The sequence below is a fragment of the Mixophyes fleayi genome, chromosome 1 (assembly GCF_038048845.1).
Source record: "Mixophyes fleayi isolate aMixFle1 chromosome 1, aMixFle1.hap1, whole genome shotgun sequence".
Classification (NCBI taxonomy): domain Eukaryota; kingdom Metazoa; phylum Chordata; class Amphibia; order Anura; family Limnodynastidae; genus Mixophyes; species Mixophyes fleayi.
In genome coordinates, this window is record NC_134402.1 from 10,852,244 (window position 1) to 10,877,524 (window position 25,281).

Sequence of the window (25,281 nt, forward strand, 5' to 3'; positions counted from 1 at the left end):
CTATGTCGACGTTTTGACTGTCTACTTTATGACCTTATAGACATTTTCACTGTTGACATTTCATTCCCATCCCAAAGTATCAATTGACACTAAACAAAGCAGAGAACCTTTAATAATAGAAGATAGAGTTTGCAATAAAGTGTCAGGACATGAGTAAAGTTAAACATATATCTTAAGGCGAACAGACCTGCTGAATTAGAAACATTACACTTATTTTTCTACCAAAAGTTCTATGGTATAAATAACATATTTCTATAAATGTAATAATTATAATAGACAATATTTAATTATGATATCTTGGTTAGATGTCACCGACTCTCGGAGGAGAAGTCTTCAGGATAAAAGTGCATGCTGTGATCTCAGTGTTCTATTGGATGGGTGAGGGATGAAAAGTCAATCGCACACTGACTTTCAGAGAATACAAGAGGGAGAGAGCAGGTTCTAGCCTGTGAGAGGACACCAGGGGGTAAATGTATCAATGTCCGGATTCTTCAACTCCGGCGAGATCTGCGTCTACAGCGCTTAAATTTAAAGCGGCGCTGCCTTGTAAAGGGAAACTCTCTACTGATACTAGACTTTGGACCAGTGCCCCAGCTTCAAGATCAAGTGTTATTTTAAGACTGGGGCTGGCATTTCTTCCAACAGGCGTACGCTCTCCTTTTTTATGTTAGATTTATCCAGGTGGGTGCTTGTAGGTACCATTCTCAGGAAGACCCAGGAAGTCGCTCACTTCAAGGCACCTCCACCTTCTTCAGCAACCAGGCCACGGTCCCTAAATGTTTTTCTAACCAGTGTGATAAATATTTTTAGATATGTTCTATTTCCGGTTCTGTAACTGATCAGTAAATTTTACATTTTGGTATAAGGTAACAAAAGCATTCAAGCATTAATTATTAACAAAAAAAGCAAAGATAGGCAGATATCTTGTATGTTTTTTCCCCTAATGTCCAGCACATAGAAATATTTGATCTAATATTCTACTAAAATAAAGCGTTATCAGTTGCAAAACAAAACCTCCAAAGACAATATGAAAAAAATTACAAATTATTCCTGACCAGACCACAGTATTCTATGTACAAAAAGTTAAGACCACTGAGGAGTTTAAAACATTAGTCATAAAGGGGTTAAGCTCAGGGACATATCCCCAGATAGCACGTGCTATAGGTCAATTTATCAATTTCACGTGTCCTTAAAGCTCCACCTAGTGGGAAGAAGCAGAATCTACATACAAAAAAAAAAAAAAAAGTTGTTTTTTTGTTCATTTGTAGGCAAATATCTTCGACACCCCTGCACCGAATCTGATGAAACCAACGCAAGGTGGTCCAGTTGGACCCCGGCGAGATTTCAGGGACCTGGTCGGATCTTCCCTTGGTATTCGCTGGCCAGAACTTTGACCAGCGAAGCCTGTTCTGGGCCTTCTACTGGATGGATTTGAATAACATTTAATATAAAAACAAAAACGACACTGGGCAGCCACCTCATGGGTGTGTTGGAAGAGCTGCTACGCTTCTAATTATTTTTAAAATGTTGACCGTTACATCCAACTCATTGAGAACTTAATAACTTGAAGATTTAAACCTGGGCAACGCCAGTACTTCAGCTAGTAGTACACTAATAGTATAATTTGTCATCCTATGAATTACTATTTACTCTAATGAAGTGGGTATATATTACTAGTTAAACTTTCTCTAAATACAAAATCTTTTAGTGATAGAACAGTGATTGATTTATTGTGTAACCCATTCTTGGTGCCCGGACAACACCATCTAATCATAAGTGTGGTTACTCACAGTCTGTATTATATAGGTCCTAGGCAGGAGCTGGTACTCTCACGCAGCAAGGAAAGTATCTCGTCTCAGACGGCACATTCTAGAAGCAACAAAACCAAGGTTATTATTATCATCATCTTTTATTTATAAAGCGCCAACATACGAAAACAGCGCTGTACATTGATGAGATCGTGATACAGATAAATAACGTACAAATGACATGAAACACAAGGTGAAGATGGCTCTGCCCTAATGAGCTTACAATCTCCATAACGTATCGGAATAAAAATGGTAGTTGGTGGTGGTTAAATTGTGTGTTGCAGAAGCATTACCAGCCACCAATGATAATACAGCCTGACATGTTTGTGTGGCTACCGGGGGGTGTGGTACGGTTGGACTCAGGAGAGACGGTACAAGGTAGAGACACTGTCTTTTTTTTTTTTCCCCCTGTCTTTTCTTGAAAGCCCGGGGACAGTACGTTTGTGGCACCAAAGTGCGAAAAAAAGAGGTGTAAAGAACACAAAGAGTTAATGTCCTCTGACAAGTACAAGGTGGTTAAACAACTACACGTAATTTGCAAATCTAGAAGCTTCAACCCTGTATCTATAGGCCAGTAGGTCATACTTAATCTTATCGAGCCTGCCAATACCATTCTCTCCAGCAGGTCAACTCACACAGGACTGCAACACGGATCACAGCCTGTGCTGATCCAGAGGAACAAGGGGACTGAGCATGGACCTTGTGTAGAGCCATCAGTCAACGTGGGACAGTGGAGATGACGGGAGACCAGAGTCCCAACAACCACTGAGGGCCAGTTAGGTGATGGCATGTAAAGGCATTGGATGGAGAAAGCGGGGAGACAGGGCTACTAAAGTTCAGAGGACTAATAGCCCTGATAGAGACCCCAGTATGTAGAAGTCCTTCATTGGGGGTAGAACAAGAAACTCTGCTTTGAGGAGGAAAACCAGCCATTTAGGACTACATGTCTGACCAAGGTAAGAGGATCATCCTGGGGGGGCTAAGTTGTGCTATGAGAAGTGTTGCCACCTGCCGGGTTTTCATCCGAACAGTCAGGTTCTGAGCCCACCCCAAAGTAACTCTCTGAGGGGCAGCTGGGAATTACTTGTGGACAATGAAGGGGTGGGGGGGGGAGGTGTCCTGCTGGATTGGGTCAAGGTCAATGTGAACTGGAAATGTGGACTAAAGCCAAGTCTGGGTGGATGGAGGAAATTAATTTAGCCCTATTGTTGGACGTTTGGTATCTGGATCACTGGTTTCAGCAACCTTTAAACATAATTATGTTAAAGTAATTGTGACTGGATCACTTATAAATAACTTATGGTATAAATTTATTTAAAGGAAATAGCGCAGGGTGCTCATATATATATAACTGCAATTGTACTTATTTTTGCTAAAGGAAATATCTTTATTTCTGAGACCAGGGGAAGAAATTAATTTTTGTTTTAACTTTGTTAGAGGAAATGTATTATTTCTGAGCTATATACCTGATGCAATAAGCCTTTCTAGAGGAAGTCTTTTGTGTATTTTTGTAGGGAAATGACTTGTTTGGGGTTTTGTAACTTTTCTTTGGGAATGTGTATTCTGCAACTGTCTGAAGAAAGGACCCATGTTAATTAGACATTTTGATGTGCGAGTGTCCAGCACCTGAAGGCAAAGGAAGGTTTAATTAGACTTGCTCTTAGATTACCTGTGTCTAAAACAAGATGCAGGAAAACACAGCTAGTTTTAGGATATCACAGATGAGTGTATATATTGTTAGCTTTGCATTGCATGTAAATCCATGTTTGGGTAAACAAATTGCACTCCAGGAGTGCCTCATATCACACTGTCTTTCCTCCCTTCCTCTCCCTCCCCCCCTTTTTTTTTTTCTTTATATACATGTTGGAAAACATGACAGCCACCGACACCATCACCCTGGCTATGAGCCACAAACTCTCCCTCGGACTATAGCAGCATGGATAAGATACACAAGGTTCTAAAACTACAGTACGACAGTATAAATGTACTAAAGTGACCACTAAGGAAGGTTTATGTTCAAAAGCTATAAAAAATATTAATTATAAATCTCCTGAAGTCACATTCATTTAGTACTCCAGTATTATTATTCAAGACATCACCGCAAAGCAATAGGCCCTGCTCCTTTAGTACCCAGAAACGGAGACCACCCTCTACAAATAGGGAATATTGTGGTGTATGATAACACAGCATTAAAGTGGACCTGACGTCTAAACAAAGTGGAGGCATCAGTTTTGTACTCTATCAGAGTGATAGAAACCAGTGACATCACCAGGGCACTGCCTGACTTATATTCATGAGGTCTGACTAATATTCATGAGGTCTGACTAATATTCATGAGGGATCGGTACCCTAGAGAATCGATATCCTACAATCTCATGAATATAAACTCTGCTGACAAAACGTCTGCCTCTTCTTTAAACACCCAACGAGATGCAGTTGTTTCCCTTCCCATTAAAGACTTTGATGAAGCTTGAGGAGAGAATGTATACGCTCTCTCCACATAGATGCTGGGACATGAACAAAGGGGAAGCCCCTTATAGAGAGCAGGAATCCTGTTACTAAGGAGTTTTATCTTCTTCCATCACCGCTGCAGCCTGAAACCAGAAGTCAGGTACAGGATTTAGAATTAATTTGACATGTTGAGTAGATGCCTCTTACACGTGTCCTTATTACACTTTATTCCCCAGGCACAGGCAGATAATGGGGTTTATATATGAACAGAATGAATGAGTCAGTTAACAAATAAATGAAAATTCAGATAAAAACAATAAGAGCGATAAGAGCTCCATTGATTTTGCAGACAGTCATTTTAGCAGGACCAGAAAGGTCAGTTATCACCCATGTTATAAGATCTCACACTATGACTCACCAGGGCGGCTGATAAAAGGCATTGTGTGTCGTGAGGTGCCCCCGAGGGCAGGAGCCGCATAACGGAACTATGTCCGTTTCATCACCATAAATAATGTATTTGTGGCCCTTTGACATCACACCAGTTAGTTGTGCAAAGGAATTGAACCTGAATCAACTGAGCTACTTATAGGGACATAATAGTCACAATGTTACTTAAAGAAAAACTTCTGTAAACCGTAAAGCTATCTTAGCTCTACCTGCAAATGTGTAGAGGGATACAGTCTGCGCATGGAGAGATGCAGGGGGTGAGAGGGGTGCAGTCTGCATGGAGAGGTGGAGGGGGTGAGAGGGGTGCAGTCTGCATGGAGAGGTGGAGGGTGTGAGAGGGGTGCAGTCTGCATGGAGAGGTGCAGGGGGTGAGAGGTACAGACTGCGAGGGGAAAGAGGCAGGGAGAGAGAGGGGTGCAGTCTGTGTGGAGATATGCAGGGGTAGAGAGGGGTGCAGTCTGTGCAGGGAGAGATGCAGGGGGAGAGAGGGGTGCAGTCTGTGTGGAGATATGCAGAGAGAGAGGGGTGCAGTCTGCAAGGAGAAATGCAGGTGTGAGAGGGGTGCAGTCTGTGCAGAAAGAGATGCAGAGAGAGTGAGGGGTGCAGTCTGCAGGGAGAGATGCAGGGGGAGAGAGGTACAGACAGCAAGTGGAAAAACGCAGGGGGAGAGAGGAGTGCAGTCTGTGCAGGGAGAGATGCAGGGAGAGGGGTGCAGTCTGTGCAGGGAGAGATGCAGGGAGAGGGGTGCAGTCTGTGCAGGGAGAGATGCAGGGAGAGAGCGGGGTGCAGTCTGCGTGGGGATATGCAGGGAGAGAGCGGGGTGCAGTCTGTGCGGAGAGAGAGGGGTGCAGTCTGCGTAGAGACATGCAGGGGGAGAGAGGGGTGCAGTCTGTGTGGAGAAATAGGGGTGCAGTCTGTGCAGGGAGAGAGAGGGGTGCAGTCTGCGTAGAGACATGCAGGGAGAGAGAGGGGTGCAGTCTGCGTGGAGAGATGCAAGGGGAGAGAGGTACAGACTGTGCATGGAGAGATGCAGAGGGAGAGAGGGGTGCAGTCTGCGTGGAGAGAGAGGGGTGCAATCTGCGTGGAGAGATGCAGGGAGAGAGAGGGGTGCAGTATGTGCAGGGAGAGAGGTACAGACTGTGCATGGAGAGATGCAGGAAGAGAGAGGGGTGCAGTCTGCGTGGAGAGATACAAAGAAAGAGAGGGGTGCAGTATGTGCAGGCAGAGATGCAGGGGGAGAGGGGTGCAGTCTGCGTGGAGAGATGCTTGGAGAGAGAGGGGTGCAGTATGTGCAGGGAGAGACAGAGGGGGAGAGAGGTACAGACTGTGCATTGAAACACGCAGAGGGAGGGGTGTAGTCTGCGTGGTAATATGCAGGGAGAGAGAGGGGTGCAGTCTGTGCAGGGAGAGACGGAGGGGGAGAGAGGTACAGACTGTGCATGGAGAGATGGGTGCAGTCTGTACAGGGAGAGATGTGCAGGGAGAGATGCAGGGAGAAGGAGGGGTGCAGTCTGCGTGGTGATATGCAGGGAGAAAGAGGGGTGCAGTCTGTGCAGGGAGAGGGGTGCAATCTGTGCAGGGAGAGATGCAGGGGGGGAGGTAGAGGGGGGGGGGACAGGCGGTATATACAGGTACAGGGGGGAGGACAGGCGGTATATACAGGTACAGGGGGGAGGACAGGCAGTATGTAGAGGTACAGGGGGAGGACAGGCAGTATACACAGGTACAGGGGGGAGGACAGGCGGTAAATAGAGGTACAGGGGGGAGGACAGGCGGTAAATAGAGGTACAGGGGGAAGGACAAGCAGTATATAGAGGTACAGGCAGTATATAGAGGTACAGGGGGAGGACAAGCAGTATATAGAGGTACAGGGGGAGGACAGGCAGTATATAGAGGTACAGGCAGTATATAGAGGTACAGGGGGAGGACAAGCAGTATATAGAGGTACAGGCAGTATATAGAGGTACAGGGGGTGGACAGGCAGTATATAGAGGTACAGGGGGAGGACAGGCAGTATATAGAGGTACAGGGGGGAGGATAAGCAGTATATAGAGGTACAGGCAGTATATAGAGGTACAGGGGGAGGACAGGCAGTATATAGAGGTACAGGGGGGAGGACAGGCAGTATATAGAGGTACAGGGGGAGGACAGGCAGTATAAAGAGGTACAGGGGGAGGACAGGCAGTATAAAGAGGTACAGGCAATATATAGAGGTACAGGCAGTATATAGAGGTACAGGCAGTATATAGAGGTACAGGGGGGAGGACAAGTAGTATATAGAGGTACAGACAGTATATAGAGGTACAGGGGGAGGACAGGCAGTATATATAGATGGAGGGGGGGAGGACAGGCAGTATGTAGAGGTACAGGGGGAGGACAGGCAGTATATACAGGTACAGGGGGGAGGACAGGCGGTATATAGAGGTACAGGGGGGAGGACAGGCGGTATATAGAGGTACAGGGGGGAGGACAGGCAGTATATAGAGGTACAGGGGGGAGGACAGGCAGTATATAGAGGTACAGGGGGGAGGACAGGCAGTATATAGAGGTACAGGCAGTATATAGAGGTACAGGGGGGAGGACAAGCAGTATATAGAGGTACAGGCAGTATATAGAGGTACAGAGGGAAGACAGGCAGTATATAGAGGTACAGGGGGGAGGACAGGCAGTATATAGAGATAGAGGGGGAGGACAGGCAGTATATAGAGGTACAGGGGGGAGGACAGGCAGTATATAGAGTACAGGGAGGAGGACAGGCAGTATATAGCGGTACAGGGGGGAGGACAGGCAGTATATAGAGGTACAGGGGGGAGGACAGGCAGTATATAGAGTACAGGGGGGGGGACAGGCAGTATATAGAGTACAGGGAGGAGGACAGGCAGTATATAGAGATAGAGGGGGAGGACAAGCAGTATATAGAGGTACAGGGGGGAGGACAAGCAGTATATAGAGGTACAGGCAGTATATAGAGGTACAGGCAGTATATAGAGGAACAGGCAGTATACAGAGGAACAGGGGGAGGACAGGCAGTATATAGAGGTACAGGGGGGAGGACAAGCAGTATATAGAGGTACAGGGGGGAGGACAAGCAGTATATAGAGGTACAGGCAGTATATAGAGGTACAGGGGGGAGGACAGGCAGTATATAGAGGTACAGGGGGAGGACAGGCAGTATATAGAGGTACAAGGGGAGGACAGGCAGTATATAGAGGTACAGAGGGGAGGACAGGCAGTATATAGAGGTACAGAGGGGAGGACAGGCAGTATATAGAGATAGAGGGGGAGGACAGGCAGTATATAGAGGTACAGGGGGGAGGACAGGCAGTATATAGAGTACAGGGAGGAGGACAGGCAGTATATAGAGATAGAGGGGAAGGACAGGCAGTATAAAGAGGTACAGGGGGAGGACAGGCAGTATATAGAGGTAAAGGCAATATATAGAGGTACAGGCAGTATATAGAGGTACAGGGGGAGGACAGGCAGTATATAGAGGTACAGGAGGAGTACAGGCAGTATATAGAGGTACAGGGGGGAGGACAAGCAGTATATACAGGTACAGGCAGTATATAGAGGTACAGGGGGGAGGACAAGCAGTATATAGAGGTACAGGCAGTATATAGAGGTACAGGGGGAGGACAAGCAGTATATACAGGTACAGGCAGTATATAGAGGTACAGGAGGAGGACAGGCAGTATATAGAGGTACAGGAGGAGGACAGGCAGTATATAGAGATAGAGGGGGAGGACAAGCAGTATATAGAGGTACAGGCAGTATATAGAGGTACAGGGGGGAGGACAAGTAGTATATAGAGGTACAGGCAGTATATAGAGGTACAGGGGGAGGACAGGCAGTATATAGAGGTACAGGGGGGAGGACAAGCAGTATATAGAGGTACAGGCAGTATATAGAGGTACAGGGGGGAGGACAGGCAGTATATAGAGGTACAGGGGGGAGGACAGGCAGTATATAGAGATAGAGGGGGGAGGACAGGCAGTATATAGAGATAGAGGGGGGAGGACAGGCAGTATATAGAGGTAGAGGGGGAGGACAGGCAGTATATAGAGGTAGAGGGGGAGGACAGGCAGTATATAGAGGTAGAGGGGGAGGACAGGCAGTATATAGAGGTACAGGCAATATATAGAGGTACAGGCAGTATATAGAGGTACAGGGGGGAGGACAAGCAGTATATAGAGGTACAGGCAGTATATATAGATAGAGGGGAGAGGACAGGCAGTATATATAGATAGAGGGGGGAGGACAGGCAGTATATAGAGGTACAGGAGGAGGACAGGCAGTATATAGAGGTACAGGGGGAGGACAGGCAGTATATAGAGGTACAGGAGGAGGACAGGCAGTATATAGAGATAGAGGGGGAGGACAGGCAGTATATAGAGGTACAGGCAGTATATAGAGGTACATGGGGGAGGACAAGCAGTATATAGAGGTACAGGCGGTATATAGAGGTACAGGGGGAGGACAAGCAGTATATAGAGGTACAGGGGGGAGGACAAGCAGTATATAGAGGTACAGGCAGTATATAGAGGTACAGGGGGGAGGACAAGCAGTATATAGAGGTACAGGCAGTATATAGAGGTACAGAGAGAGGACAAGCAGTATATACAGGCAGTATATAGAGGTACAGGGGGAGGACAGGCAGTATATACAGGTACAGGTAGTATATATAGGGACAGATGAGCAGTATAATATAACAGCAGGGAGCAGCTCAGTATTCAGCACTTCCGGGTGTGGTCAGCTGACTGTCACATGACTGAGTCCTGGTCTGGAGACTGAACATGCCCGGAATATATGGGGGAGTGGAGGGGTGAGATCCTGTGTTATATCCCCCCCACACTGACACTATCTGTGTGTGATTGTGTGTATCATTATACTGTGTGTGATTATATATATGTACTGTGTGTCATTATACTGTGTGTTAGCAGAGTACTGTGTCATTATACTGTGTGTTAGCAGAGTACTGTGTCATTATACTGTGTGCTAGCAGAGTACTGTGTCATTATACTGTGTGCTAGCAGAGTACTGTGTCATTATACTGTGTGTTAGCAGAGTACTGTGTCATTATACTGTGTGTTAGCAGAGTACTGTGTCATTATACTGTGTGTTAGCAGAGTACTGTGTCATTATACTGTGTGCTAGCAGAGTACTGTGTCATTATACTGTGAGTTAGCAGAGTACTGTGTCATTATACTGTGTGCTAGCAGAGTACTGTGTCATTATACTGTGTGCTAGCAGAGTACTGTGTCATTATACTGTGTGCTAGCAGAGTACTGTGTCATTATACTGTGTGCTAGCAGAGTACTGTGTCATTATACTGTGTGTTAGCAGAGTACTGTGCCATTATACTGTGTGTTACTGGAGTACTGTGTCATTATACTGTGTGTTAGCAGAGTACTGTGTCATTATACTGTGTGTTAGCAGAGTACTGTGTCATTATACTGTGTGTTAGCAGAGTACTGTGTCATTATACTGTGTGTTAGCAGAGTACTGTGTCATTATACTGTGTGTTAGCAGAGTACTGTGTCATTATACTGTGTGTTAGCAGAGTACTGTGTCATTATACTGTGTGTTAGCAGAGTACTGTGTCATTATACTGTGTGTTAGCAGAGTACTGTGTCATTATACTGTGTGTTAGCAGAGTACTGTGTCATTATACTGTGTGTTAGCAGAGTACTGTGTCATTATACTGTGTGTTACTGGAGTACTGTGTCATTATACTGTGTGTTACTGGAGTACTGTGTCATTATACTGTGTGTTACTGGAGTACTGTGTCATTATACTGTGTGTTACTGGAGTATTGTGTCATTATACTGTGTGTTAGCAGAGTACTGTGTCATTATACTGTGTGTTAGCAGAGTACTGTGTCATTATACTGTGTGTTAGCAGAGTACTGTGTCATTATACTGTGTGTTAGCAGAGTACTGTGTCATTATACTGTGTGTTAGCAGAGTACTGTGTCATTATACTGTGTGTTAGCAGAGTACTGTGTCATTATACTGTGTGTTAGCAGAGTACTGTGTCATTATACTGTGTGTTAGCAGAGTATTGTGTCATCATACTGTGTGTTAGCAGAGTACTGTGTCATTATACTGTGTGTTAGCAGAGTATTTTGTATTTCTGGTGGTGACACATCAAACATGGGAACTGAATTTTGCTAAAAATAAACCCAGCCCGTCCTTCCTTGTACTAATTCCATCACTGATCTCAGTCTGTACTGGTCTCCTGGTAATTTGGCTTCATTAGAAGTCATCATAATTATGAGAAATGAGTATTGTGTGTAAATGATTTTGGGTGGAAAAGCAGGGACATCCCTGGAAATACGGGGACACACATATGTGGCAATCCTGTTTCTCACTCACTCGCTGGGACATGTCCAGTTTCTAAAGATTTCTCCGGGGGTTTTTATAACCACATATTTGATATGTGAATATATTATGGGTGACATTTTATCAGGGTGTCACAATTGCAGCATTTTAATTGAAGACTATATCCACCTTAGTAACATTTTTATTTTATTTTACTTATGTCCCCCAAATAATCATGTTCACTATTCTAAACAGTTAACTTGGTGACCAAGTCCATGGACAGCAGCTGTCTTATATCCATGACATTATTATTATTATTATTATTATTAATATTTATTTATAAGGCGCCACAAGGCATCCACAGCGCCGTACAGAGACAAACAAAATCACAATACAATGGGAGACAGCACAGTACAGTAAACACAGCAACTCAGTATGCTCAATGCACAGCTAGAGAGGGCGGGGAAGGGGGAGGGAGGATCCGCAAACAACGGGGCCCAAGAAGGAGGGCGTGGAAGACAGGGAGACCCCCAGGGGGGAGGAGGGAGCGAGAGTGGACGTGGGGTGGAGGACCCTCGAGGAGGAGGGCTAAGTAGCTGGAGAGCAGAGTTAGAAGTGGTGGAAACAGGAGGAGAGATGGCCCTGCTCAGAGGAGCGTACAATCTAAGGGGAGGGGTGGACAGACAGAAAGACGCAGGGGAGAGAGGGAGAGTAGGGGGACAGAGGCAGAAGATAAGGTAGGAAGTTAAGTGGGAGACAGAAAGGCTTTAAGAAAAAGGGGGGGTTTTAGGGCCCATTTGAAGCTGGACAGATTAGGGGAAGTTCTGATGGAGGGAGGGAGCTTGTTCCAGTGGAGGGGGGCAGCGCGGGCAAAGTCTTGGATACGCGCGTGGGAGGAGGTTATAAGGGGGGAAGAGAGGCGACGGTCAGAGGCAGAACGGAGAGGGCGGGATGGAGCATGAATAGAGAGGAGGGTGGAGATGTAGGGCGCAGTGGAGTTGATGAGGGCCTTGTAGGTGAGTGTGAGGAGCTTAAAGAGGATTCTGAAGGGGAATGGGAGCCAGTGAAGGGCTAGGTAGAGGGGGGAGACAAAAGAGGAGCGGCGAGAGAGGAAAATAAGCCTAGCTGCAGCGTTAAGGACGGATCGAAGGGGATCGAGATGAGAGTGGGGGAGGCCAGTGAGGAGGAGGTTGCAGTAGTCCAGACGGGAGATGATCAGAGAGTGGATAAGGCATTTGGTGGCTTCTTGGGAGAGGAAGGGCCGGATGCGAGCGATGTTGCGCAGCTGGAAGCGGCAGGATTTAGCAAGAGAGAGGATGTGGGGGCCAAAGGAGAGAGAGGAGTCGAGGATGACACCAAGGCAGCGAAGTTGGGGGACAGGGGAGATAGAGGTGTTGTCGACAGTGATGACAGAAGGGGATGGGGTATGAGAGGGAGGAAAAACTATGAGCTCAGTTTTGGCAAGGTTAAGTTTGAGGAATCGAGAGGACATCCAGGAGAGGACATCCAGGAGGAGATGGCAGAGAGGCAGGCGGACACCCTAGAGAGGAGGGAGGGAGAGAGATCAGGAGAGGAGAGGTATAGTTGAGTGTCGTCAGCGTAAAGGTGGTAGCTGAAGCCGAAGGAGCTGATGAGTTCACCCAGGGAGGAGGTGTATAGAGAGAAGAGTAAGGATCCCAGAACAGAGCCCTGAGGGACCCCGACTGGAAGGGTGGATGGGGGGAGAGAGACCCAGAGGTGGTGACAGAGAAGGATCGGTAAGGTAAGAGGTGAACCAGGACAGGACTGGGCCGGAGAGGCCGAAAGACTGGAGGGTGTGAAGGAGAAGGGGGTGGTCAACGGTGTCAAAGGCTGCAGAGAGGTCAAGGAGGATGAGAAGGGAGAAGTGGCCCCTGGCTTTTGCAGAGAGGAGGTCATTGGTGACTTTAGCCAGGGCAGTTTCAGTGGAGTGGAGGGGGCGGAAACCAGACTGGAGAGGATCAAGGAGGGAGTATTCAGAAAGGTAGGAGGTGAGACGGCTGCAGACGAGCCTCTCGAGAATTTTGGAGGCAAAAGGGAGAAGAGATATGGGGCGATAGTTCGAGAGAGAAGTGGGGTCGAGATTAGGTTTCTTAAGAATGGGGGATACGAGAGCATGTTTGAAGGAGGAGGGGAAGATGCCAGTGGAGAGGGAGAGATTAAAGAGGTGAGCGAGGTGGGAGCAGGTGGTGGGGGAAAGGGAGCGAAGAAGGTGGGATGGGATCCAGGGGGGCAGGTAGTGGGGGGGGAGGATAAAATGAGAGAGTGGACTTCCTCGCCGGTGGTGGGACGGAAGGAGTGGAGGGGAAGGTGGTTGGGGGGGAGGACAGAAGAGTGGGAGGGGTGGAAGAGAGAGTGGAGGAGGAGATTTCAAGTCTGATGGCCTCGATTTTAGAGGAGAAGAAGGAGGCGAAATCAGAGGCAGTCAGGGAGGAGGGGGTGGGGGGGAGGGGAGGGGAGGGGGCCAGGAGAGTGCTGAAGGTGGCAAAGAGGCGGCGGGGGTTAGAGGACTGGGAAGAGATGAGGAATTTAAAGAAAGATTGTTTAGCGAGTGAGAGGGCAGAGCTGTAGGATGAAAGGATGAATTTAAAGTGGAGGAAGTCAGCCAGGGAGCGGGATTTTCTCCAGTGACGTTCGGCGGAACGGGAGCATTTTTGGAGGAAGCGGGTAAATTTGGAGTGCCAGGGTTGGGGTTTGGAGCAGCGAGGGTGGACGGAGTGGGCAGGGGCGACCGCGTCCAGAGCGGAGGTGAGGGTGTGATTGTAGAGGAAGACCGCCTGGTTGGGGCAGGCCTGGGAGGAAAGGGGAGAAAGGAGGGTATCGAGAGAGGAGGACAGAGAGGCAGGGTCAAGAGCATCGAGGTTGCGTATGGACAGAGTAGGTTTGGGCAGGGGGAGGGGAGCAGGAGAAGAGGAGAGAGAGAAGGAGAGGAGATGGTGGTCGGATAGAGGAAAGGGAGAGATGGAGAAGTCGGAGAGATTACATAGGTAGGAGAAGACAAGATCAAGGGAGTGACCAAGGCAGTGGGTAGAGGAGGAGGTCCATTGGGTGAGACCAAGGGAGGAAAAGAGGGTGAGCAGTTTGCTGGAAGCAGGGTAGGTGGGGTTGTCGATGGGGATATTAAAGTCACCGAGAATGATTGAGGGGAGATCGGAGGAGAGGTAGTGAGGAAGCCAGCTAGCAAAGTTGTCAAGGAAGAGGGAGGTGGGGCCAGGGGGGCGGTAGATGACAGTGACGCGGAGATGGATGGGGTAGAAGAGGCGGATGGAGTGACCTTCAAAAGAGGAGAAGGAGAGGGAGGGTTCAGGGGGAATGACACGAAAAGTACAGGTGGAGGAGAGGAGGAGGCCAACTCCACCGCCAGGGCGGGCACCAGGCCTGGCGGAGTGGGTGAAGGAGAGGCCACCATAGACATAGGACATTGCAGACCTTGCATTGGGGCTCTGGCCAGGATATGTTAAGCGGTAAAATTGTCTACACAAAAATGTATTAAGTCAATCACTATTATTGTGAGACTAGCTTGCTAAGAAATATGGCAATGTGTAGTGAGCAACTGATTTATTTTTCAAATTCACTGAGCTGCTCATTTTCAACCTCTCCATTTACAATATTCTATATAAAGGCAGTTTTGCATAGTTGATAAATGATTTGTACATGTTGCCCAATAACCGACCTGTCACCCATGTTTCCCCCCTATCCGAACAATTATAATGATTTATTCTGTCCTATCTCCAGAGGAGGCACGCACTCCAAAGCCATCTTGATCGCAGACGATGGACACATCCTGTGTGAGACAGAAGGACCGTGCACCAATCACTGGGTAAGAAGTGGGATTGTCTTGTTAACAGTCTGGAGTATGAGTACTCGGTCGGCCATTTCGTGTGATCGTCGCAGGGTGGGCATAAAAGTCTGACAACGGCCCAGGGGGTGCCCAACATAACTCTCTCAGAATTGGGTGAACTCCGCTTATAGAGTCCTTGTCGTGTTTAACTTCACACGTTCCTGAAATGCACAAAACACGTCACAGAAGTATACTGTAATAGGATGAAATTCCATTGACATCAGTGAAATCGCTGTCAGTCAGCTGGCTGGGCCGTTTAAGTTGGCTTTGCTATGTCAACATATTCTGTAGCGCTTTACAATTGGGGACAAACACAGTAAACTAATAAACAAACTGGGTAAAACAGACAAAGAGTTGAATAGGCCCTGCTCGCAAGCTTACAATCTATGGGACAATGGGAGTTTGACACATGAGGTTAAGTCTACATTTTGCATTTCGCCAGACTGCAAAGGTAAAAGTGACTCATAAGCTAAATGATCCCGTCACACAACAATGTTGGTCAGGGGGTAGTTGTCTTGTGTGAAATTGTGTAACGGGTGGTATTAGGGTAACGTAGTGAGGTTAAGAGGGTGGTTGAGGAATATTATAAGCTTGTCTGAAGAAGTAGGTTTTCAGAGAACGCTTGAAAGTTTGTAGACCAGAGGAGAGTCTTATTGTGCGAGGGAGAGAATTCCATAGAGTGGGTGCAGCCTGAAAAAAGTTCTGTAACCGGAAATGGGAGGATGTAACGAGGATGGATGAGAGACGCTCTGCTATGTTTTTATGTGCCGAGAAGCAGATCTCCATGCGAGAGCCACCGCTCTTAGTATGATCACACTGCACGCAGACACAGCTTACACTGTACACTATTGTTCACCATCCATCTTCTGTTCTTCTCTATCTGGCAGCTGGTCGGCACAGACAAGTGTTTGGCAGCCATTAATACCATGGTAACAGAAGCTAAGAAGAAAGCGGGACTGGACCCTCAGATACCCCTCAAATGTCTGGTAAGAGAGGGCTGGGGAACATCACCCTAACCCGATGATCTCCCCGTTCTTGTTGGTCATGTCCGCGACAAGAAGGGAGTATTGTTAGTACGGACCATGGTTCGTGTATATGTCCAGACAGAAGTGGACGGTCCACTAGAGGGATATCTGATGTAGACATTATTGGCTGGATTCGTCCAGTTTGGCCTCCTGCATTGTCCACTGATTGGACAGTCGGAATTCTTCTCGTTGCAGGGTATGTCTCTGAGCGGGGGAGACGAGAAAGAGGCCATTAATAAACTAATCCAAGAGATGAGCCAGCGCTTTCCTCAACTGAGTGAAAACTACTATATCTGCAATGATTCCTTAGGAGCGATGGCTACCGCTACAAAGCATGGTAAGCCCCCTTCCCCCCTGGATTCGGAGCACATAACGGGTGGTGGGCCGTCTCCTCTCGCTCTCATTGTCTGTTTCCTTCCTCCAGGGGGAGTGGTGCTGATCTCGGGGACCGGATCCAACTGCAAATTGGTGAATCCGGATGGCTCTGTGATCGGCTGCGGGGGCTGGGGTCACCTGATGGGAGATGAGGGATCAGGTGAGTACCCAGGATACTCTGGGGACAAGAAACGTTTTGTATTAGTAGCTTGCATTTATCATATTTGTCAATTTCCAGTGTTTGCAGATAAGTCAATAAGATGGGCCTCTCTACGACCTTCCCTACAGGGTGCAGGCCGTAATAGCTGAGCTCAGCGCTATTTCTCCCCTTCTTGCATAAGGGTCTTAGTTACTGGCTGCAGCCTTCTGGTTGGAGCCGAGTGGCAGATGAATCATGTTTCGCTAGTATGTCCAGGCAGTCTCTTAATTTCATTTATGTTTGTATTATTGATGTTTTACCACTAGTGGATCTGGATGGCTCATGTTACCCCCATTCCAACCTTGTAGTTCCTCCTCTTACCTCTAGAAGGCATAAATAATGATAATCCCCCCCCCCACCCCACCCGCTCAGTCTTCAGAACTATCACACATCCATGTCTATGGGCTAGATTTACTAAGCTGCGGGTTTGAGAAAGTGGGGATGTTGCCTATGGCAACCAATCAGATTCTAGCTGTCATTTTGTAGAAGGTACTAAATAAATGCAAGCTAGAATCTGATTGGTTGCTATAGGCAACATCCCCACTTTTTCAAACCCGCAGCTTAGTAAATCTAGCCCTATGTCTCTCTGATATCTCCGGAGGCTACCACCATATTGTTACCATATGTAGGATCATTCCTGCAGTTCACAGATTCAGCTGGTTGTTATGTTTATAGTAACCAGCATTGCTTCTACTGTCTGTAAGTATCATCTGTGCAATGACTGCTGCAGCTAATCATCCAGCAAACTTCTGATTATGTTTACTGGCTTTATAAACCGCTTCCTGTTACCATTCCAGTGCTGGCGATAGTTCCTGCTTGACCTAGTGTGTCTTGTCTCCTGACCTGTTCTGCTGTTCTGACCCGGATTGTTTAAAGGAACTGCTGTCTTCTCCTGCATTCTGACCTTGGCTTGTTAAATGGATCTGCTGTTATATCTCTGCCTGCCCTGACCTCTGGCTTCTTTAATAGGAACTGATGATTTCTCCTAGGCCTGTCTGTAACTCTGCTTTGTCCCTGGGTTCTGCTATTTACATCCATTCTGCAACCAAGTATTGTACTGAATGTAACACGTTCCTGGGAAAAGGGTCTGCTAAAGGAGGACATCTCGCTAAGTGGTTCTAGCATTTCACGCTACTCTGCCCTTAACACATATCCAGGACTGTTTCTTCCTTCTTCTCCCCCTATTCCTCAGCAGGGATTCTTCTCACATCCTTCTTCTAGATACACCAGCTATTCATGTTTTTATACTGCTTAGTGTGGAATCTGACACGTACCGCTATTGTCACATTCACAACCTCATATCCGCCTCTGTTATTTCCCGTAACGGCGATACTCCTCACTGCCATTGCTTTTCTTTAAGATCCCCTTGGCCTCCGAATCATCCTAGTCCCCTCTCACAATTGGGAGGCTATTCCACCCAACCCTTACTCAATAAAAGTGCTTGTCCCAGTATTATACAGACTGTGCACCCACTTAGACAAGGATCTGCAAGTCCCTGTATTTATCCCTACTTTGGGTTCATCGTGCAGATAACTAGTAAAGTTACAACCTGTGGTGAGGAAATATAATTGTGTTATCCTGTGACATTAAAATAAGTTTTTGATGATTCTGTACGTATAGTGAAAGATTTCTGACAGTACCTATGTCGATAGTCTGACACGCTGCAGCAGTCTGTATTGTTATATTTGTCTAGCATTAAGCATATAATATAGCATATGGGCAGCATGGTGGCTTAGTGGTTAGCACTCCTGTCTTGCAGCACTGGGGTCATGAGTTCAATTCCTGAACTCTCTGTGGAGTTTGTATGTTCTCCCTGCGTCTGCGTGGGTTTGCTCCGGGTACTTCCGTTTCCTCCCACACTCCAAAAACATGCTGGTAGGTTAATTGGCTGCTATTAAATTGATGTGTGTTAGGGAATTTAGACTGTAAGCTCCAGTGGGGCAGGGACTGATGTGAGTTTTCTGTACAGTGCTGCGGAATTAGTGTCGCTATATAAATAGATGATGATAAAGCATTAACTGGCTCTTATAATCGATCCTTGCAGCATATTGGATATCGCATCGAGCCATGAAGACTGTGTTTGACGCCATTGACAATCTCGTGGAGCCACCGAACGACATTGGCTATGTCCAGGAGGCCATGTTCAACTACTTCCAGGTAACATTGCATCTGTATTATTCTCCAGATAGTCTTTAGTGTCGGCCAGGCGGGCCACAGTCCCAGCAGAATTGTCGGTCGTGGACCTCTATGTCCAGGCCAACCATTCGATCATTAATTATGTGCTCCCTCTCTTCTGACTTCTACTTTACGATCATGTGTCTCCCTGCTCAGCCGACGGCCAACAAATGTGTATTGGACTCTAGTTGACTGGACTCTACTTGACGGTCCTATCGCTTCACTGATTCCCGGTGAAGATCTGTATGTTGTGCCTGGTAATCTAGTGACTGAATCTACTTTAGGGGATCGTGTCCATCAGGTCATCTCTGTCACTGATCAGGGTTATTGCTCATTACAGGTGTCTAGTCGGCTGAGCATTCTCCCTTACCTGTACCGGACCTTCGAGAAGTCCAGGATAGCGGGATTCTGCGTGAAGCTGGCGGAAGGTAGCGCGTGCAGATTACAATTCTTCATTGGCGGTATTTGCTATAAACGGATGTTCCTCTCCTGGATGACTGTGGCTCCTGCCCAATTAGATGCCACCCTACTCCAGAGAAGGATCGCCCATGGGTGTTGGGTGGGGCAGGGGGTGATAAAATAAGGGACTTTGCCCTAACGTTTTCAGTTTTGGGTGCAGTTCCCTTACCATATAAACAAATAGTAAAATTATTATTTGTTCTGCTGAGAGCTAAAATCAAAACAAGTTTGTGTTATAGATTAATAATGTATTCACCCTCGCTTTACTTTCAGGCGCTACCAAGGGGGATGCACTCTGCACCTCCTTGTTTCGAAGCGCTGGCGAGATCCTGGGTCGTCACGTCGTGGCGGTGTTGCCGAAGGTCGATGCGGTGAGTCAGCGCCGTATGATATCTGAATATTGTGTAGGTTGTTTCATGAGCATTCATCGTTCTGCCGATGCTTGTAGAACGCCCTAAACATCTGTCTGCGCGTTTCACCATCTTCATCTAGGTCCTGTTCCAGGGCGAGCTGGGGCTTCCGGTGCTGGCTGAGGGGTCCGTGTGGAACAGCTGGGATCTTCTAAAAGACGGTGAGGCCGCTCTGGTCACTTCCGGTTTAATCCTGCCACCTTGTGTCTGTTACCAATAGGCTGGCTTTGGAGCCAACTAAGCATGGTTGCCAGAATGTTAGTAAATTTACTGACATTAAAAAAGTGCTTCAGTTGTACCACTAACTTACACCTGAGGGTGTATTTACTAAACTGCAGGGTTGAAAAAGTGGAGATGTTGCCTATAGTAACCAATCAGATTCTAGCTGTCATTTTGTACAATGTACTAAATAAATGCTAACTAGAATCTGATTGGTTGCTATAGGCAACATCTCCACTTTTTCAAACCCACAGTTTAGTAAATCTAGCCCTTGGACTGCGTACATATTTCCTTTTATACATCTCTCTAGTAAATATACCCCCTGACATTCAGCACTGCAGTATTCTGGGTTATGTAGGATATGAGTTTCCCTTTGAGCAATCTACTTTGTTTGACATGAAAATATTTTCAATGTTTGGAAACCCTGCAGTGTGGTGGGTACTCTTTGTGTAGAGTGTGTGTGTGTGTGTGTGTGTGTGTGTGTGTGTGTGTCATTTGAATTAGATTCTGGAGGACAGAGGGAGGCGGTGTAGGAATTTGCGCAGCGGTGTAGCAGATAAGAGAAGAAGACCTGTCTTGCTGCAGCCTTTAGGATGGATTGTAGTGGGGATAGATAGGTGAGGGGAGTGCCAGATAGTAGGAGGTTGCAGTAAAAGGACGTATTATGTTTCTGGAAGCGACAGGACTGAGAGATTGGATACGAGGAATCCAGCAGAGAGCGGAGTGAAGCATGACACAGCGGCTGCAGACTTGGGAGACTAAGGAAAATGTGGCGTTATCGATGTTGAGGGAGATTTGTCGGATGTCATAATGAGTCATGTGACACTAGTGGGCAGGGCTTATTGCTGACGGACAGATGATGGGTGTCCATGACACAGAGGCTGGTGCAGGAATTGTACAGAATGAGATATGGAGTTTGGGGGTGTTAGAGACAGAGGGGAGCGAGAGCAGAACCAGGAAGGACGTGGTTATAGTAAACTAGAGGGGAATGAGGAGGAGACCACTATAACCTATCTGGTTAGACCTCACTCTCTAACCCGGACTGTTCCTGTGTCTCCTCCGTGTATAGGATTTATCGAGGTCCTGGACAAGGCTCGGAGCAGCCCGCACGGCCGCAGTCTATCCCGGTTCAGTCTTCTAAAGCTCAAGCGTTCGTCCGCTGTGGGCGGAGCCAGCCTCGGGGCCAAGAACATCGGACATGAGCTACCTCTGTGCTACCAGGATAACGTCAATGTTTTCTACACCCACTCCTTTACATAGGCTCATATTCTGTACAAAATACAGTGCCACCGGCATATCCCAGAAATCATTGCTCTACCATTACATATCTCTGACACCGACTATTCCTACTGCATCGACCAATCACAACCTCTCGTCATCCCCTGCCAGGGTTCAGAGGTCAACACTGTTGTCTGTAAATATGAGGGAACACACATAAAGATTTTGTTTACCAAAAGTGGTTTAAATGGGACAAATACGCTGTAACCCATATCAGCCAATCAGACGTTTGCTGTCATCTGTCTGTGCAGCTTAGACAATGAAAGCAAAGGTCTGGTGATGTATTCACTGTTCGATGCCATAAATACGTGAAAGTCCATCCCTCATCCTCAGTCACTGACTTTGTTTTTTATACCTGTATAATTATCATGTCGTTAGAGAAGTTATACAACCTAGCACTGTTCTATCTACATGACCGTATGTTTCAGGGTGACAGAATTAACGTAAGACTGTATAAATGAACCATCTATTACATATGATGTATGAAGAGCCTCTTGCATAGGATTTATTTTAGTATTTTTATATTGTCAATTCTTATACACAGTGTTTACGTACCTTAATTAAAGGGAAATGGTCATTTTACAAGGATTTTGTGGACTAAGCTAATATTTCTAAGTTTCCGACTACCGATATAATGGTACGCAGTGACATCATCACTCCATAAACTAGTGTCGGTGTGAACCGATAGGCCGCACGTATATCACCGACAGAAAGATTGCTGCTGCTGTATATAGGTGGCCGGTACTTTTAGGTGTATGTCACGTAAATTTAGAGGATGTTTAAACTATACAATAACTTATGACCTCCCGAACCATTAGTCTTAAGAGTGTCAAAATAGCTTAAAAAGCAGCAGTGATGTTGTTCTTAGCATAGGACGGGAAGGGAAGATTTTCCACAACTGCGTAAGGTTTATAAACCCTATTTGACGAGCGGACGCAGCGATACACGGCCGTCTGCCGGAACCTTTGTACTGTTACAATTATCCATGTTCTACGTTCTTCTTTATATGCTGGGGGTTACATTAATTCTATGATTTTGTAATAATTAATTTTGCTTTGATCGAGACCAATAAAAAGAGCTGATGTAACAAGACGAGTGCACATACGTAGTAAATTTTTGTTTAAGGAAAGGAAACAAGGCTCTGAACACAACGAGGGTTACTTATAGCCTGCACAGGTGTATATATACAGGTAAATGTGGTAGTAACTAACCGTGCACATAAAGATCTGCAGCCAATGCCTATATCAATGAGGGGTCCACCCACCTGCCCTCAAGGAAAACATACAGAATATAAAGATAGCGATATAGTGATAAGACACTGATCACTTGTACATTAAGATTCGCAGAGCTAATAAATCATTTTTCAGTGGATATAAAACAAATATTTTCAATGGGATACTGGAGCCTTAGTCCACACTCATCATCATCACCATTTATTTATATAGCGCCACTAATTCAGCAGCGCTGTACAGAGAACTCGCTCACATCAGTCCCTGTCCCATTGGAGCTTACAGTCTAAAGTTCCTAACACACACACACACACAGACAGACAGAGAGACTAGGGTCAATTTGATAGCAGCCAATTAACCTACCAGTATGTTTTTGGAGTGTGGGAGGAAACGGGAGCACCCGGAGGAAACCCACGCAAACACAGGGAGAACATGCAAACTCCACACAGATAAGGCCAGGGGCAAACGCAGGATTTGCAGAGGGGGGTTTCCACCCCACGCTGCCAGTGGGCGTGACCAGCATGCATGGGGGCGTGGCTATAATTTTATTGAGTGCTTGGCTGCTCTCCAACTCTTCCTATCACCATAATATACGTGGGCAATGCTGTGTGCACTGCTGTTAGGTGCACGTAGCTCTCACTTTTCGAGCAGAGCCGTGTGAAGTGGGGGCAGGGTCCAGCCACCTCAATTTTACAGTGCCCCAGGCTTGGAGGGGGATTTCCAGGCACTAGGAAACCCCCCCCTCGGTTTGCCTATGAGGGCCTTGGTCGGGAATCGACCTCATGACCCCAGTGCTGTGAGGCAGAAGTGCTAACCACTACGCCACCGTGCTGCCCCATTACTCTTATTAGAGTAATGGTGTATAACCGTCTCACAGTGTTGAGTCAAAAATGACACCATTTCCCGTTTCCAAAGGTGCACTGGTATGCTGAAAGTCACTTGATCGTTACTTGAATTGGTATTATGAAACATAGAAAGTATCCTCAAATGAAAAAGAAAGAAAGGACAATAAGGTTGTAGTATGTCCGGATCTTGCATGCATACACCCTGTGTGAACAACACCTCCACACTTTAGGTACCAGAGACAGTGTGTATTCTCCAGATTCCCAAACCAATGACGTCCAGAGCATGTAATACAAAATAGAGGTTGACACATGAAGATTTTAAAAGGGGGGTCTCCTTCACCTGATATTAGGAGCCCCTCTAGTAGATGCACTTACACAAATACCAATTGCATAGGGTTCAATACAGCTTTAGTACCGAAATTTCTCAAAACATCCCTTCTGGATTCCTCTCCTCAGTCACTTCTGAATATTAGCATATTCCATTCGTAGATGTGAAGGACCAAAGGATAGAGCGAATAAACGGGATAATATAGTACTTTATTCTTTATTAAAATAGACTATAGAACAATGATAAAATCAATCCACAATCTAAAATTGCAGCACATATAAAGGAGAGGCTGAGGCCGCCTACCAGAGTCCCATGTTCAGACAGCGTGTAGCATGCAAATCAACTCCGTTCCTCTCTTCAATATCGCCATTTATTTATATAGCGCCACTGATTCCGCAGCGCTGTACAGAGAACTCACTCACATCAGTCCCTGCCCCATTGGGGCTTACAGTCTAAATTCCCTAATATACAGAGACAGAGAGAGAGACTAGGGTCAATTTTTATAGCAGCCGATCCAGTATGACTTACTCCTAAAAACAATAGTTTGGAGATGGTAATCAACAAATTCAGAAATATTCCCCGTTACAGAACCAACACCCGCTATAATGGGCCTGCCGGGGGGGTTCTCTAAACTTTTATGGATTTTGGGGAGATCATGGGGTAAATGTATCAAGGTGAGAGTTTTTTGGCAGATTCCAGCTATCAATTATTTCGTACATTCTACAAAATGACAGCTAGAATCTGATTGGTTGCTATAGGCAACATCTCCACTTTTCAAACCTGCTGGAAAACGCTCAGCTTGACTAGCATTAAACTATAGTAAAACTGTGTGTTTTGATGCCATTGGGTAATGGGCCTAAAAGACATTTCCACTTTCAAACAAGCTGTTTCCATTTAGACCAAACCTTATACATGATACCTGTGGGGTATAGTTTGCCTGTCCTCCGGTGAAGTATTAATGTTTTAGCTTTGGTTTCTCTGGGTAGAAGATCGCTCTCTGCAGTCTTACGACGGGGACTATCTCCTGACACTTTAATCTACATTCTGTGTTCCCTTCCACATTTGCGGCAGACTGACTCATCCGTCAGTGCACCAAGGTCAGCCGCACACTTCAGCCGTAATGCCGCTAGGACATTGTAAAACATCTGCTTCAGTAGATGTGCGTAGAGCATTGGTAATCACTTCTGTGGTCCCAATTCTTGAAGGTTTATTTGAATATGGGCCTTCAAAATGTTGTCACACGTTTCTCAGAGACAGTGATTGCCAGCAACACTTGGAGAAGGTTCGCCCCCACCACCTTGGTCTGTTAATCCCATTGGAGTCCCTGGAATTTGAAGTGAAGGAGCGAGCAGATGTTTTGAGTCGTACAGGGGCAGTCGCGTGGTTTGTCCGCCACCTCACGGCGCTTCTGCTAATAGGGTGGTCCTAACTAAACAATGAGAGTACCCCAAAAGCCTCTAAATGGCAATAGAGGACCAGTACTCCCCATCAAGCAACTGCTGTGAACCTATAACTTGATTGAGTAACTACTTCGACTGTAGCTCAAACAACAACCAGACAGGCTAGCCTTCGCTCCCTATGCGTGTCCATGATCCTTGGGCGCCCATGACCCTGTCAACAGCTCACCAGTTGTCCTTGGACCACTTTTGGTAGGTACTAACCACTGCATACCAGAAACACCCCACAAGACCTGCCGTTTTGGAGACTAGACATCACAATTTGGCCCTTGTCAAAGTCGCTCATTTCCTTACATTTGCCCATTTTTCCTGCTTCCAACACATCAACTTCAAGAACTGACTGTTCACTCTCTGCCTAATATATCCCACCTCTTGTCAGGTGCCATTGTAACGAGAT

The 25,281-nt window shown here is 46.5% G+C and overlaps 1 protein-coding gene and 1 long non-coding RNA gene across 3 annotated transcripts; one reads left to right on the forward strand and one right to left on the reverse strand.

The window, feature by feature from the left end:
* Nucleotides 1-744: 744 nt before the first annotated feature.
* LOC142103525 (uncharacterized) lies at nt 745-5,396 on the reverse strand. Its single transcript, XR_012679392.1, has 3 exons — nt 4,678-5,396; nt 1,791-1,869; nt 745-784 (listed from the first exon to the last, which is right to left on the reverse strand). It is a non-coding gene; the product is annotated as an uncharacterized LOC142103525 (long non-coding RNA).
* A 4,025-nt stretch (nt 5,397-9,421) lies between these two features.
* NAGK (N-acetylglucosamine kinase) lies at nt 9,422-22,117 on the forward strand. Of its 2 annotated transcripts, none has more exons than XM_075187686.1 (10): nt 9,422-9,528; nt 14,780-14,864; nt 15,773-15,871; nt 16,106-16,247; nt 16,335-16,445; nt 18,529-18,641; nt 19,000-19,087; nt 19,392-19,489; nt 19,611-19,689; nt 20,817-22,117. In XM_075187686.1, the coding sequence occupies exons 1-10, from the start codon at nt 9,500-9,502 to the stop codon at nt 21,005-21,007; spliced, it is 1,035 nt and encodes a 344-aa protein (XP_075043787.1). In that variant the 5' UTR covers nt 9,422-9,499; the 3' UTR covers nt 21,008-22,117. The 2 variants fall into 2 exon arrangements, with proteins under 2 accessions (XP_075043787.1, XP_075043862.1); XM_075187761.1 differs by lacking the exon at nt 9,422-9,528 and adding an exon at nt 9,560-9,579.
* The last annotated feature ends 3,164 nt before the right edge of the window (nt 22,118-25,281 follow it).